This window comes from Pinus tabuliformis, chromosome 6 (assembly GCF_031772625.1).
Source record: "Pinus tabuliformis cultivar Carrire ecotype Pingquan chromosome 6, CPIR1, whole genome shotgun sequence".
In the NCBI taxonomy this organism is placed as follows: Eukaryota; Viridiplantae; Streptophyta; class Pinopsida; order Pinales; family Pinaceae; genus Pinus; species Pinus tabuliformis.
The window spans coordinates 1,760,614,367-1,760,631,371 of NC_142292.1; the positions used below are offsets into that span (position 1 = coordinate 1,760,614,367).

The 17,005-nt window shown below is 35.4% G+C and overlaps 1 protein-coding gene across 3 annotated transcripts in view; it reads right to left on the reverse strand.

Annotated features, from left to right (window-relative positions):
- Positions 1-17,005, reverse strand: part of LOC149265979 (alpha/beta-Hydrolases superfamily protein) — a 393,857-nt gene that overhangs the window by 54,088 nt on the left and 322,764 nt on the right. Inside the window, exon 13 of one of the 3 annotated variants that reach the window (XM_089394522.1) lies at positions 277-600. The exons of 1 other annotated variant lie outside the window; for it this stretch is intronic. In XM_089394522.1, coding sequence (XP_089250648.1) covers positions 544-600 — 57 coding nt within the window. In that variant the 3' untranslated portion in view covers positions 277-543. Of the gene's footprint in view, positions 1-276; positions 601-11,050; positions 11,245-17,005 lie in introns of those variants that run through there. One more of the 3 variants, XM_089394517.1, reaches the window with a different exon arrangement.

Here is a 17,005-nt window from a genome sequence, read left to right on the forward strand (position 1 = left end):
ACTCACTTTTTAAAATCAGCATGAAAATCACTGCCATTCTAAAATGATTCTAACACGTAATGTACATAAAAAGAATTATAGTGCCAAAAACTATGCTCTAAAAAAAAACATGTTCGTTCTGCATCACCCATTTTCAAAATCAGGTCACCTTTTTGCTATCTCTACGAAACAGGTAACAGTATTAGTTCCCGTTTCAAAGTTTACATTGTTCCAAAACCATTTAAGGCTCGTGGTATTCTTAGACAAGATCAAATAGTCATTACTCTGCTCAATATTGTGGGCTAATACAATGGTATTAACCCCTGGTATTGTCTCCTCTTGAATTTTCTTGATTTTCCAACATATACACGTTTTTCTTCTTGTGAAAGTGCGTGTATACGTATACGCTCTTTTGTTTTGTGAACCAGCGTGTATACGCTGTTTTGACTAAGTGGACCTGCGTATACATCTTAAACTTCTTTTCACCATCCTTTACATTCAACTTCTTCATTCTGATTAGTAGACTTTAGTTTCATCTTCCTGTTCTTCTGTATCAATGTCATGTTACATCTGAATGGACCTGTTACACTGTGGGTTGCCTTGCATCAAAACCGAACTGACCTGTGAGTGAGTTGCCATCAAAGACAACACTTGTATCATAATCCCAACATTGGTACCCATAATACAACATCAATACCACACATTTGTACTATTATCATAGGACTATCCAATAAACACTCTCCCATGGTCAAGTTAATACCATGGCCCTTCTTTATGTTACCTCATTTGCAATCATTACTTGAAACTCTAGTGTTAAACATATAAATCATTTGATAAGTTTCATTAATTTACAATCAACAAAGTTATGACTATTGCTAAAATCAATCAACATTGTTACCTTTTTCTTTTTGATATATTCCTATATCTTGAGGCTTTGTCAAGTACGGGCACGAACCAATGCATGACAATATATGGTTGGAATAGTTTCTTCTGGTTAGAGTAGTGACTCTTTTAGTAGCCACATCTTTACTCTCAACATCCCTGGCCACATTGAAAGTATTATCTAGGAATTTAGGCTCTAAGTGAAACACCTCATATTGAATGCTCTTATTTATAGTGTAAAGAGATGTAACAATTTATTATCTAGAATTTTCTTTACCCTAAGATGGTTTTAGAAAATGTTGAATGTGCTCTATAATTAGATCTCCTTGCCAAATATTTATCAATTGACTAATTAATGTGTTATCAATATATTTGTAAATATGGACCCAGTGAAAATAGAATTATTTTTTCGTTCATAAAGCCATTGGTACCAAACAAATTGATTAAGTTCTAAATACAAGGGCGTAAGAGTTACCTTTTGTAAAGTGGGCACTTGTTGTAGATCAAAGAATCACTCCATATGGATTAATCCATGTTAAATGATATTTATCATCAAATATATTCATATTAATCTTCATAATTAGGTAGTTTTGTGGTGTTGAGTTGAACCCTGAATGATGTGAATCTTTGGTTGATGAAAAATCATGATTCTGGGACTTCATTCTCATGTTCTCCATATATGTTAATATATTCCCCAAATGTGATTAGGGCTCAATAATTTTGTTATCCCTATTATCAAGATTTCTTAGCATTCCATTATAACCAATATCGCCTTTAGAGAAGCTCTCATCTAGTGTATGTTAGAGCATAAATGACATAGAATTTGGTAATGTTTGTAATATAAGAATGAATGATAAGCCTCATTAAGGAGGAAACCTCCTTTTACAATATAACAAGTGTACAAGATGAGATGATTTTTAAAATTGTCTCCTTGGCACAGATAGGAAACAGAGGGCATAACTAAAATTTAGGGGTCTATTTGACCACACTAATATAACAATAAAATGTAATAATTTAATATCTAAGACATAACATAAGATTTCATTATTCCATGGATTAGTAGTTTGGTTTGTATACGTACCCTCATGCCACTACAATAAAACTTAGCTCATGTTGCGACCTCACCCTAGGTAAATGATCCATCTACCTGTACTACAATAGGCCAGGAGTTAATTGCTATTAGTTCTTATAACCAATATCAAAGATCAATGATCATTTATTAACAACAATCCTTGTCCATTTTGATGTAATCTACAACATTTTCTTTTTGATCTAGGTTGAGATCATAAGAGATGCTTCCAAGCTTGATACCATGAAAAGGTTCCTTTCTAGGGTAGGACCTAAATGCTCAACACCCAAATTGATGAGAGGCTTTGTCATTTTTAGTGAAAGATTATTAATATACTAGATTGATGCTCGATTCATCCCTATTATTCTTCCAAGTGCAAACTAGCTCCCCTTATGTGACAACAATATCAATTTAGTCTTAATGGATTTGAGGAATAATCCAATAGTTCTTCATATTTATCCATTGATCCTCTAACCTGAAAGTGAAATCTAAAAACATGGCTTGTTATTTCAAAATATGATACATTTGATGGGTGCCTGTTGGTTATGCAATTTATCTACTAGCTCACAAAAATATAGAAAAGATAGTTGAATGCCTTAAAATTCAACCTCTTCGTGGGGGCAACCTCCTTTACATTACGCAAATGAATAATTCTTGGATGATTCAAATGACAAAACTTCCTTTCTATATATAGGAGTCTAAGGGGTCACAATATAACCAAGCCGACCTAACAATAATAATATAAAGGCATAGAAATAACAATAGAGAGATTCTATGGGGCACAGTAATAACAATATGGGGACAATAAGGGCACAAAAAATATTAATAAGGAATACAACTACAATATTAATGGGGGCATCACTAGTATTATAGGGACTTAACATGCCCCTCTCCTTCAAAAAAGTGTTGTCATCAACGCTTGAGTAGTTTTAGATGCTTTTGTATAGAGTTCTCATCCCCCCATGTGGAATCTTCAGCGGATAAGTTCTTCCACTTGATGAGATACTCTGAAATGGATCGATTTCATACTTGTCAAGTTCTTGTTTCTATGATTGCTTCCGGTTCCAATATAATTTTCCCTTCCTTGTCAAGTTTTGGCAATATTGTTTGAACTGGGAGCTTGTCGCCTATAACCTTCTTTAAACATGAAACATGGAAAACTGGGTGCACTCGAGAAGCTGCAGGAAGCTCCAATTTGTATGCCATAGTACCAATCTTTTGCAACACCTTATACGGACCATGATACTTTGGTGACAATTTGTTATCCTTCTTAGCTTTCTTGAGGGACATTTTTTTATATGGTGGTAGCCGTAGGAATACCCAATCACCTACATAAAAACTTCTTTCACTGCTATGTTGATCTGCCTGTTGTTTTCATTCTATTCTTTGCCAACACAAAGTTATCCTATAAGAGTTGGAGAACTTGTTGTTGATGCTCAATGTGATGTTCCATTGCTTGAACCTTATAATTTTCTCTTAAATATGATGTGATGGATGGTGGCTGATATCCATAAAGTGCCATAAATGGGGTCATTTTTATTGTAGTATGGAAGCAAGTATTATACCACCATTCAACTAGAGGCAACCATTTGACCCATTGTGTCTGTTTATTAGATACAAAGCAACGAAGATATCCTTCCAAACATTTGTTTACTATCTCTGTTTTCCCATCAGATTGGGGATGACAAGATGAGCTATGAGCTAACTAAGTACCAAGACAAGAAAAAAATTCTCTCCAAAAATTTCCTATAAAACTGGGATCTCTGTCACTTACAATAGTCTTTGGGTTTCCATGTAGTTTTTGAATTGTTTCCATAAATGCCATAGAAACTGTACTGGCTTTAAATGGATGTGATAATGCACAAAAGTGTGCATACTTGGTAAGCCTATCAACTACCACCATGATGACACTCTTTCCCTCAGACTTGGGTAAACCTGTGATAAAATCCATTGAAACCTCCTCCCAACGTTAGCTTGGAATGGATAAAGGTTGTAATAGTCCTGGTGCCTTAATTGTTTCAACGTTATTTTGTTGGCATACCAAACATTCCACCACAAACTTTTGAATATCCGATTTAACGCCATCCCAAAAAAATTCCTTCTTAACCATGTGGTAAGTTTTTAAAAATCCTGAGTGCCCTCCTAAGGGAGAAGCGTGCAATTTCAAAATAATCTTTTGTTTGAGTTGGGAATTCTTACAGAGGTATAACCGATCTTTGTACCATAATGAATCATTTTTCCAGCTAAATGTATCAGATGTACTAGAATCTTGTTGTAACTTTCGAATAAGTTCCCACACTTCTTCGTCATTCTTCCATTCCTCCCTTGCTTCGTTTATCCAATCTAGTTGGATAATAGAAATGGCACACAACAATAAATCCACATCTTCATCCTTTCTTGAGAGTGCATCTGCCATAACATTTTGCTTCTCTTTTTTTGTATATGATTTGAAAGTCATAACCCAACGTCTTTGTGACCCATTTTTGTTGTTCTTCAGAAGATAATCTTTGTTCTAAAAAGTATTTAAGGCTATCATGATCCGTTTTTACTTTGAAGTGTCTTCCCATTAGGTAGGGTCGCCATTTCTTAAGTGCATGTAGTATTGCCAACATTTCCTTCTCATAAATAGTTGTGTAAATACTATCCCTTGATTGGACGACTTTCGAAAGCAATGGGTCTTTCATATTGCATTAAAACAGCACCAATTCCATTTCCGGAAGCATCACAGTCCACAATAAAGGTTTTTGTGAAGTCTGGTGTAGCTAAGACCGGTGCTTGGCACATTGCATCTTTAAGATATTCGAAGGCCTTTGTTGCTTCTGAAGTCCATGAAAATGCATCTTTCTTCAACAATGTTGTTAGAGGTGTTGCTATTTTCCCATAGTTCTTAACAAACTTACGATAATACCATGTCAACCCGATAAATCCTCGCAAATGCTTTATGGATGCGAGGATTTCCCATTCCTTAATGGATTTAATTTTTCTAGGGTCTACCTTAACTCCATGAGATACAATATGACCTAGATATTCCACCTCTTGTACTCCAAAGAAACATTTGGATCTTTTTGCATATAGTTGTTTCTCCTCCAATAGTTGTAGCACCCTGTCAATGTGTTCAACATGATCCTTCCAAGACTTGTTGTAGATTAGTATATCATCAAAAAATACTAACACAAACTTTCTAAGGAAGGGTTTGAAAATGAAATTCATCAAACCTTGAAATGTAGAAGGTGCATTGGTAAGGCCAAAAGGCATGACCAAAAACTCATAGTGACTCTCATGAGTTCTAAATGTTGTTTTTGGAATGTCTTGAATCTTCATTTTGATTTGATGATATCCTGAACGAAGATCTAATTTGGTGAAGTAAATTGATCCATGCAATTCATCCAATAATTCATCAAGGACAGGAATGGGAAACTTATCTTTAATAGTGAGCTTTTTTAGCTCCCTATAATCCGAACACGTGTGCCATGATCAATCCTTCTTGTGCACTAATACTACTGGAGCAGAGAAAGAACTTTGGTTAGGTTGAATTATACCAGCCTCAAGCATTTCTGCAACCATACGTTCAATTTCACTCTTTTGGGCATAGGGATATCTGTACGGCCTGATGTTTGGAGGAACACTTCCTGGAATCAAATGAATAGCATGATCATGATCACGAATAGGTGGGAGACCTTTGGAAGTCTCAAATACCTTGGAATGATTGTCCAAGACTTTTTGGAGATCTGGAGAAATAGATGATTTCGATGTGGAAACATCTAGCGAACATAATTGTACAATTCACATCGTTGTTCCTTTTTTAGAAGCTCTGTCATACCGTTAGAGCTTATTATCTTTCCCGGTTTCCCTGCAATACCCCTTAATTCAACTTCCTTTCCTTTCACATAAAATTTCATGAAAATTTCTTGAAAGTTAAAAGCTATTGTACCCAAGGATTGTAGCCATTGGACTCCTAGTACAACATCAGCACTTCCCATTGGAATGGAAAGCATTGGGCTTTTCAATACATATTCTACCATGGATAGCTTCATATTATGGCACTTTCAAGAGCAATTTATCATTCCTCCATTTGCAACCATCACTTGACACTCTGGTGCTGGATATAGGAAGTAATTCAATTCTTTTGCTATCTTACAATGAATAAAATTGTGGGTACTTCCTGAATCAATCAACATTATTACCTTTTTCTTCTTGATTTGTTCTTCTATCTTGATGGTTTGAGGAGTGGTAATTCCAGCCAATGCATTACAAGATATGGTCGGATCCATTTCTTCTTTATCTAGGCTTTGTTCCTGGAGTATGTCCTCTTCTTTTGACCTTTCTTGCTCCTTTTCTTATTCCTCTTCACAATCTATGTAAAATAATTTCTTCTCAGCAAACTTATGACCTTTAGTGTATTTTTTATGACAACTGTAACAAAGCCCTTTTGCTCTTTTTTCTTCCAATTGTTGTGGTGTCGGCCTTATAGGTTATGGAAGGCTAGGGGCAACAACACTTCCATCTTTATAGTTGTGAGTGGTATGCTTCCTGGTTGCCATAATTTTGCTTTCCATTTTTCTTACTAACTTTAATGCCTTCTCTAATGAATTAGGTTCCCAAAGGCAAACATCATGTTGGATATTATCCTTTAAAGTCCCTATGAACACATCAATCCTATGCTCCTATGGAATAATTTTTACCCTTATGTTCAATTTTTGGAACTCCTCAATGTACTCCATTATTGAACCCTTTTGTTTGAAACTTATCAATTGGCTAAAAAAAGTGTTGCTTTTTGTATCTTCATAATTTGTTATTAGTTCTTCCATAAAAATTGCCCAAGTGATAATTTGTTTACAAGAGCAAATCCATTGACACCATACAAAAGTATTTGGTTCCAAATATAAAGTTGCAATACGAACCTTTTGTGTGTTTTTCACATTATTGAGATCAAAAACTTGCTCCATCTGTAATATCCATGTTGCGTGATCCTTGCCATCAAACTTCCTCCTATCGATTTTTAGGATATGGTGGATCTTTGATCCAACATTAGAGTATGAAATCATGATTAACATTTCTTTTGTTCTCATCATGAGTTTCTTTTACTACTCTTTCACCATTAGTGACCATTTCTTGTAGCAACTTATTCAATTTTATCTTCAATTCTTCCATCTTATCATCCATGCCATCCATTTTAGCATCCATGCCATTCATCTTAGCTTCCATGCCTTCTTTAAACCATCCATCTTAGGTTCTACACCTTTTTGTGCAAGTGACACTTGTTGCACTTGGTCTCGTAATTTTGATATATCATGTTGCATTTTTTCCTCTTCTTCATGAGTCATGCTAGAGCTTTCAGGTTGCTTACTAGGTGTTTGCATTTTCTTTCCTCGGGGCATCAATTACTGATAATAATGCTTTACTATGCCTTTTGAATTCCTTCAAACTAATTTTTCAAACCAAGCTTATGCAAAAATTCAAAAAAAACTACACACATTTTTTCATTTTGTAGGAGCTTGATATTGAATCTGATGTATCGCTATAATTTTGGATCATCCAGTTCTGAAATTGCGACCTGTAGTAGCCCTTTGCGTCATCTTTCCAATGCCACCAGTCTTATCGAAATTGGATTCTCCAAAGAAGATTTATGCACAATCTCCCAAGATGACTTGATTATAGACCTTTCCAGAAAAGCGAACTTGTATGAAGTGCCACATGTCACTATTTTGACCTTTGGCTTTGAAAAATATATACAAGAAACTACAATCAGTCCTCTTTCTGAACCTTTTTACAAAATTTCAATTTGATGCTCAGAGAGAATGTTATGACAATTTTCCCCAGGTCACCTATTTGGAATGTAATCCAGGAGTATGCAAAAAGACCAACTTCCTCAGATCATATGTCCGCAAATATAGCGCGAAAAGCTTTGAAATTCAGACCCGAGGTTCAGTGCAATTTCTTCTCAAATGGGTTTTTTTTCACTTCTGAAAGGTCGCAGAAAAAATTTATAGTGAAAATGCCACGATGACCTATTTAGAGCAGGGAAACCCTAAAATCCAAAGCTCCGATACCAAATGTTATGAAACCAACTTACAAAAAAATAGAAAATATAGTTGAACACCTTAGAATTCAGCCTCTTTGAAGGGCTAACCTCCTTTACATTACACAAATGAATAATTCTTGAATGATTCAAATGAAAAAACCTCCTTTCTATATATAGGAGTCTAAGGGGTCACAATATAACCAAACCGACCTAACAATAATAATATAAAGGCCCAAAAATAACAATAGAGAGATTCTATGGGGCACAGTAATAACAATATGGAGACAATAGGGTCACAACAATATTAACAAGGGATACAACTACAATATTAATGGGGGCATCACTAGTATTATAGGGACCTAACAGAAAGTCTCTCATTAAATTGGTTGCCTCTTGTAATGGTGTGTATAATGTGACTCTAATATACTACGTTCATTCATGTTCATTATGTTTGGTGATATATGGATTACTTCATTAGGAAGCCATGAGGAAAGTGTATTGAATTTGATTTAATGTTAACATTTAGGACCAAAACTGATATCAAGTTGGTTGCCTTACTTGGAAGAAATACCATTAATCACTTGAATTTCTTTCTATAAAAACATTACATTATTTACTAAGTAGTACAATTATTCCAATGCTCAATTATAACTATACGATTATAATGTTATTTTTAAAGCTCTTTGCACAATGAAAGCATATGTATTTAAATTGATATATGTATCGGGAAAGGGAGGTATTTTTTGAAAGAAACTCTTGGATGTTAAATTTTAATAAAAGTACTTTGTTGTTTAAAGTTTATCAATTCCATTTTATGTTGATGATGATTGCAACAATTGAATATATGATCTTAGGTTGGAGATGCATAAGTTAAGCAAGTTTGATTCATAATTGTATGCATGATGATAGAGTTATATATTGTGTTTGATTATGTCTTATTAGTGGATCTATAATATCATTTGCAATTTAATAACTTCACCACGCTATAGGATTCACTACATGTTTTTTTGTTTCCAGGAGTGAGAATAATATCATAGTGGTCCATAGATTTTCTCATTGACACAAAGATATTCCTGACAATTTATGTATTAGTTTTGTTTATATTATTTGAGCATTGCACTGAGAGTGTACATGATGGCCATGTGATATTTATCTCATAAAACTATAGTATGCAAGTCACTTAAAAGTAGCATGAGCGTAGTTCATGCATTTTCATAAAGTTATATATCGTTCTAATGGAAGTTAAGAAAACATTATTTTGTAGTCTGAAGCTTTTATAGGATATATATTTGAGTGTAACCCAACAAAAAATTTAGTGCACTAAGTGTTCTCAGGCCTTAGACTTGGGAAAAATCATCACAAAATTTGAAGGGAAAACATGTAGACATAATTAATTTGAAGGCTTATCGTAGAATATGCTACACTTCCAAATCCTTTTGAAAAATTTCTTGTAAATATTTGAAAGAACTAAAACCAACTAGAAAAATATTACTTCATTTTGGAATAGTTATGAGCTCCAATATTCAAGGACAACGATATATTATATATTATTATTTTGCATGATTTTTAGTATATAGCTTTTTTAATGTTAAATATGGATATATTTAGGATAGATTTCCACTCATTTTACTAACCTAACACCTATGCATTTATATTTATTAAAATTTAGTGTTTTATAACATTTTTTACATTTTTACATTTATATCTTTAGTTTGCGGATAAAGCACAAGTAAAAACTACAATAACAATGCATTTGATCTGTATCAAATATTATTAAATGATTAGAAAATAGTCAACATATACAAATATATAATTGAGTCAAAAGGCTTATTCTACAATCCAATATGAGGGTGATGTGTAATTCCATCCATGCTCAACTTGGAGTTGACATGTCTCTTAGAAAAATACTTTAAATAAGAAACATTATCGGCTATAATAAAAACATAAATGATTATACATGTTTGATTAGTTTTAATTAAAAGAGTTATAAAACATTAATAACCACATTCTGATTGTGCTCACTCGGTTAGTTGATATTTCACTATAATTGTTTATAACTTTACAAAGATAAAATAATAAAATAATTTCTATTTCTCTTATAAATATTTCACTATAGAATTTTAAAAAATTATTTGAATATTCATATTGAGTAATATATTTCAACATGTGTGTTAATATTTACCTTAGTAAAACATTTTAATGCTAAGCAGGAAAAAATAATTAAAGCTAAAATAATTTAATTACTCCTTAAAAGAGGAAAATGTGTACTAACTCATTCAATTTTTAACATAAGATACTAATAATAATAAATTATTCAAAAATACAATTTAAACAATGAAAATTTATGAAAAACATAAAATCACTATAGATATATCTTAATCACATATTTATCAAACACTAAAAAAGATTAAATCTCTTTTAGTATAATTTTTTTTTCAAATTTTACATTTTAAAAAGAAAATTACATATAACGAGATCTGATCTCAACTCTTGGAAAATCTATAATTAAAATAAATCTATACCAATACTTTATTTTTATTTCTAATTATAATATGACTGTAATTTAGTTTTATATCTTTAATAATATTTAAATCGTTTTTAACTTTTATTTATATAATTAATTAATACATAAATAAATCCATCTATAAATTAGTTTTATTTATTATCAATATTAAATTTATATATAATGATTCCATCATTACCTCACATAAATCGTACGACAACCTATGACTGAATTGATATTGCATAATTGATCCAAGTTTACAAAGTATAACCTACCATAAAAGTTATATATTTTTTTTTCCTTTATGTAATAAAGAAAGTTTATATAACATGTATATCTAAAATACTATGATAGTCATGTATAAGGCCCACATCGCGCATACATTTATTTTGAATGGTGATTTAAAATAAAATAAATGAAAAGTTATTTTTTTTAATTGATATGATATTTTAATATTTTGATTTAACATTTATAAAATAGTTTTCAATTTTTTATTATTATATTATTTTTATTTAGCAATTATAAATTAAAATAATAATTTAATTAATAACCAAAAAAATATTTTTTTTCCCTATATTTAAATAATAATTAAGATTTTTATATTCATACTTTCAAATCATAATCTAGAAAATTATTTAAGTGCATTCTTCTTTATGATTCTTTGGATAATTTCAGCAACTTCTTCCCCATACTCTTTTTAGAAAATTATTTAAGTGCATTCTTCTTTATGATTCTTTTGATAATTTCACCAACTTCTTCCCCATACTCTTCCTGGACATGATGGCCGCCCTATAATAAAAATAACAATATATTTATTAAGAATCAATACCACATAAAATAATGTGAAAATGTTACTATGCAACATAATTCAACTTGTATATTTCTTTCTAAGTAAAATATTGTGAAGGAAACAAGTTTTGATCACAAATAAATATTTAGTTTTTTTTCTAAGTTTTCATTAATAAACAAAATTACATAGCATAATAATGGGTTTTCACCATTGGACTACCACATAGAAAACCAATCCATGGGTAGAATAATAATTTGTTAGTAAATCCAATTTCAAAGCTAAACTTGTTAATTTTAGGTATGTTCTATGCTTAGAGAAATTTATTTCAATTTTCACAGTTAATTCAATATCTTTTCCAAATTAGCAAACACATCACCATTAAAGTAAACTGCAGATAGAACATAAACATAAAACGTTGAAGACAAGCCAAGACAAGAGGACACAAGATGTGATGCTAGCCAGGGACAAAACCCAATATGGGGAAACCCTTGATCAATTCTTCTTATGTGTTCTTCAATAGTTCAACAAAGAGAGAGAGAGAGAGAGAGAGAGAGAGATAGTACATTTACAACAGAAGTCAACACTTCGACTTATCTAGATAAGAGCATAGATCATCTCTAAGAAGATGATACACGAGATCAATTGAAGACATGATGCTTCAACTGATTCTCCAAGGTGACTCCTTCACCTATCATTGTGTTGCACTTCATCATGCTACACCCTATGCTGCACTATTGTCCTATATGCCATTGTTGAACCATGTTGTCATACAACATGTCTCACGTGCTTGCCACAACTATCCATGCTTGCTATGTTACACCATGCTTGCCATGTTGTACCATGTTGTACATGCTTGTTGTCCCATTGTGTCACTGCTGCACAATGTCATGGTTGTCCCATTGAACACTGTGGCACAATATCATTGTTGCTAGTACTGTTGTCCCATCACGGCTTGTTATCCCAACAATCCAAAATTGTTGTTGTCCCAACATACTTACTTTGCTCTAAATATGTATGTACCATTGCCTAACTGTCCTAGTTTTATTGCTGTAACAGTTGTACCTAACAGTCATGCCCAAAACACTGTTGTTCTGGGCATATGGCAGCGCTTAACACTTTCTTCCGTTCACAGTTCTAGGGTCCTTAACTGCAGCAATCTTGCACTGGTTAGGGTACTTCCAACAACCCTACAATCTGCCCAAAGGTGCCCTCCTTTATTGCGGTTGCCCTTCTAAGAGAGGAGGATACCCTATACTGCATTTTCTGGGCAGTCTATCCTTCAACAACTTCGGCCTTCCTCTGTTTGTTGCGGCATGCTATATCAAGTCTCCTCTTTACTGCGGTAGCCCAATACTCTTCCAAATGATCCTAAAGCAGTCCTTATTGTTGCGGCATAAAGTCTGCGGTTAGGACACACCTGGACAGTGACTAGGGCACAAACAAACTGCGGATTTATCCTCATACATCAACGTTTAGGGCATGTCTTCCACGTATAATTAGGCCTCATCCTTGGCTGCGGCTAGGGCACGTTAAGGCATCCTTTATACATCATTCATCTGCGTCAGTCCTTCTATTCTTTGCGGCTAGGGCACAACATGACCCTCCTTTCTCAGCAGTTAAATGTCTTATCCTAGGACAACGTTTAGGGATTTTAAGGACAGCTCCTTAGGGTCTCTTCTAGACCCATGTTTAGGGCAATTAGAACTTCTCATTGCTACGCTATAGAAGTATCCTCCATGATTGTGTTAAGGCTTCTTCATTGACTGCGTTAGGGCTTCTTCATTAGGGCAATTTTTAGCCTAGGGCACTCCCTCTAGATCTCTCCTTCATCAAAACCCAAAATAGAATGAAGAGAGAGATCACAAGAGTGTGAGTGTGTCAAAATGACTTGAAGACCACCTCTATTTATAATAAAATGTTGAGCACAAGTGGGGGCAGTTTGGTTGTTGGCCGACCTTGACAAATTGTCTTATAACACAATTAAATTCATAACTCCATGAATACTTATCAGAATTGGATGATCTTTAGATCAGTCCTACACCTCTTGATGAGAGTGATCCAAGAAAAATATGAAATGCCATAAATAAGATGACCCACATGGAGTTTGGCCCTAGTTGCCAACTTTAACGCTCCCTCTCAACTAGGGAGAATTCCATCCGCTGATCCATATGTCTGATTGTATTATCTCTGCCATAAGTGCTCTCCTCTATTCTTCTTTGCTTAGCTCTAATCTGCTTTGCTGAACCATTAAGAAGAAGAATTGATCGAGAATGTCTCATATCATTCTCTACTTGCCCGAAGTCAATTCCATATGAAAAGAGTGTGTCATACCACTCTTACTGAATCGAAGCCAGTTTCATTGATCCCAGATCAATATCGCAAGAGAATTTCTCAAACCACTCATACTGATCCCAGATCAATGGAGGTCATCCCAGTATAGGGAGTAGGGTAGATACAACGATGCGTCCATCGATAGTACCACTATGGTCCCTAACCCCATTTCCCTGGTCATTGGCCATATGAGAGGTACTTCCCATGAGTCCCAAACTGCATGGGTAGGATGCCTCGACAGGAGAACCATTCATCATGTCCCTAAGTCGCCTCGGGGTATCATAAGGCAAGGCTAAGCCATTCACCCTGTACACAGTGCACCATTAGGGGAATGTGAGTCACCTTATGGTCGTTTGTTGCTCCAGTAAGTACCCTAAGCCCCCCGGAGCTCCCAGAGCTCAATGCATGCAACATGCATGACCCTTATAAGAAGGTCTCTTAACGACTCCAAGTCGTTTGGGAAAGTCACAAATTTGACCTTTCCCCGAGGCTTAGATAGAATGTCTACGACCTATACATAAGTCTCAATGCGATGGAGCCTCCTCGCTCATCGACGTACCATATCCCAGATAAGGTAGTATCTGATGTCAATATGCTGGAGCAATTATAGAATACGATATTCCTCAACAATCAAATCCCCCCTGGTTGACATAGAATATCACGGTGGTATCCATCATGTGTACAAACAACTCACTGAAGAACTCCCGCAACCAGGCAGTTTCACTCGAGGTCATACTCATAGCTATGTAATCAGTCTTAGCAGTGCACAAAGCAACCATCTCCTGCTTCCTTCTCATCCAGGATATTAAGCAGAACCCAAAGAGAATTAGCACTCAGAAGTGCTCTTGAGATCCTCCACACTGCCTGCCTAGTCAGCATTCGAACAATCATGTAGCTTCATATTTCCAGTAGTGTATCTAAATCCATGAGAGATTGTGCCCCAAAGACATCTCAGAATATTCTTGGCACCAATCCAATTTGGCTCAACCATCACTGAGCTCATCATACTAACTGCAAATCATATGTCTGGATGAAAGTTCACCAAGAACATAAACGCGAATGAGTTTATGAAACTCAGAGGTATTTCCCAAATCTAGTCTGACATCACTACCAGATAACTTCTGAAAGTTAAGATCCTCGAGGTAGTCATGGGCTTGCAGTTTACCGTTCCACATCTGGAATCCAACTCCCTCTTACGTCTTCAAATGAGAGGGTCTGCACCTGTCAGAAATAGGTCGTCCTTAGAAGGTGCCGGTATGAGAGGTCTATCATCCACAACCTTTGAGCAATGGTTTCGATCGGCTTCACTCTTAGTGAATCTTAGCTTCATCAGACAGCTATCAATCCTCTCATACTACGCTCACGTGTTTTGCTTCAAGCCATAGAGGGCTTTCTTCCACCTGCACACATGAGAGTCCCGATCATGAATCTCAAACCCCTCGAGTTGTTCCAAACCTGTGGACCTGTTACATGAGTGGAATGGCCCCCTTGTAAGATTTTCCTTCGGTACATCTCGGACATGTACCTTCATGTTCTTCTTGAATTCAGGCATCCCTGTCACCATCTGAATCACATCGGGTAGGGCCCCATAATAAATAGACCTCCAGTGATATAGATGATATGTGACAACTGACATGGTCCCCAATGGACCATCCTGCAACTTGATACAGATTTCCAACCCTGAACCCATGAGTAAAAGCATCTTAGAAAATTCTATTTTCAAACACGTACCTTTCCATCGATGAATGCCACCCTGAAACCTTTGACTTCCATTACCGAAATGGACACCGGGTTCTTCTTGCGATCAGGTACATAAAGAGATTCTCGTAAATGAATCAAGTTACCCTCATTCAATTTAGGGGTAACATTCCCTACACCCTTTTCGGGATAGGTGGCATCGGCTCCAAGTATAATCCCACGATTGTTTCCATCTCTACTAAATTAGAGAGATCACCCTTCTATTCGATGAAGTGCCTTGAAGCACTACAGTCAATAGGCTAGATTCCCAAAGAATCTGAAGGAGAGGCCCAATACAAGATAACGCTTTTTTATCTTATCAGAAACAACATTTGATTCTTCATACCTAGGGTTCCTTGCTTTCTTGAAGAGTCGGTCGTTTCCTCGATGACCTGCATTACCTGTCATTCGCTCGATCATTGAAGATGTCCTTGGAATGATTGTTATCTTCATCAAGAGATGTGTCCCTACCATTCAGACACTCCTTCTCATAGTGGCCGAACTTATTACAAACAAGGTATCTGTTTTTCTTTCCACCCTTAGATCCAGACTTCCTAATGAAGTGGTCTTTAGGTAGGCCATCAAAAGCTTCTGCTGCACCATTCTGATAATGTTCTCTTCTTCGAATTTACCCTTGGCGCATTTGAAGAGGGATGAGGAATCCACTGATCCTTTTGTTCTTTCCCAACTGTCTTCAGCGATTGCTCTTTCACTCTTGCTTGGGCTTTGTCTTCAGCTCAACTCTGATACCATGTTAATTTTAGGTATGTTCTATGCTTAGAGAAATTTACTTCAATTTTCACAGTTAGCTCAACAACTTTTCCAGATTAGCAATCACATCAGCATTAAAGTAAACTGCAGATAGAACATAAACATAAATTATTGAAGACAAGCCAAGACAAGAGGACACAAGACGTGGCGCTAGCCAAGGACAAACCCCAATGTGGGGAAACTCTTGATCAATTCTTCTTATATGTTCTTCAATAGTTCAACACACACACACACACACACACACACACACACACAGAGAGAGAGAGAGAGAGAGAGAGAGAGCACATTTACAAGAGAAGTCAACACTTTGACTTATCTAGATAAGAGCATAGATCATCTCTAAGAAGATGATACATGAGATCAGTTGAAGACATGTTGCTTCAACTGATTCTCCAAGGTGACTCCTTCACCTATCATTATGTTGCATCTCATCATCATGTTGCACCTCATCGTGATTTACCTCATCGTGCTGCACCATGCTGCACTGTTGTCCTATGTGCCATTGTTGAACCATGTTGTCATACAACATATCTCATGTGCTTGCCACAACTATCCATGTTGTCCATGCTTGCTATGCTGCACCATGCTTTCCATGTTGCACCATGTTGTCCATGATTGTTGTCCCATTGTGCCACTGCGGCACAATGTCATGGTTGTCCCAATGTACCACTGCCTCATCATTGTGTTGTCCCATTGAACAGTGTTGCACAATATCATTGCTGCTAGTACTGTGTCCCATCACAGCTTGTTATCCCAGCAATCCAACATTGTTGTGGTCCCAACATACTTAGGTTTCTCTAAATATGTATGTACCATTGCCTAGTTGTTCTAGTTTTACTGCTGTAACAGCGGTACCTAACAATCATGCCCAAAACACTGTTGTTCTCGGTATATGGCAGTGCTTAACACTTTCTTTAGCTC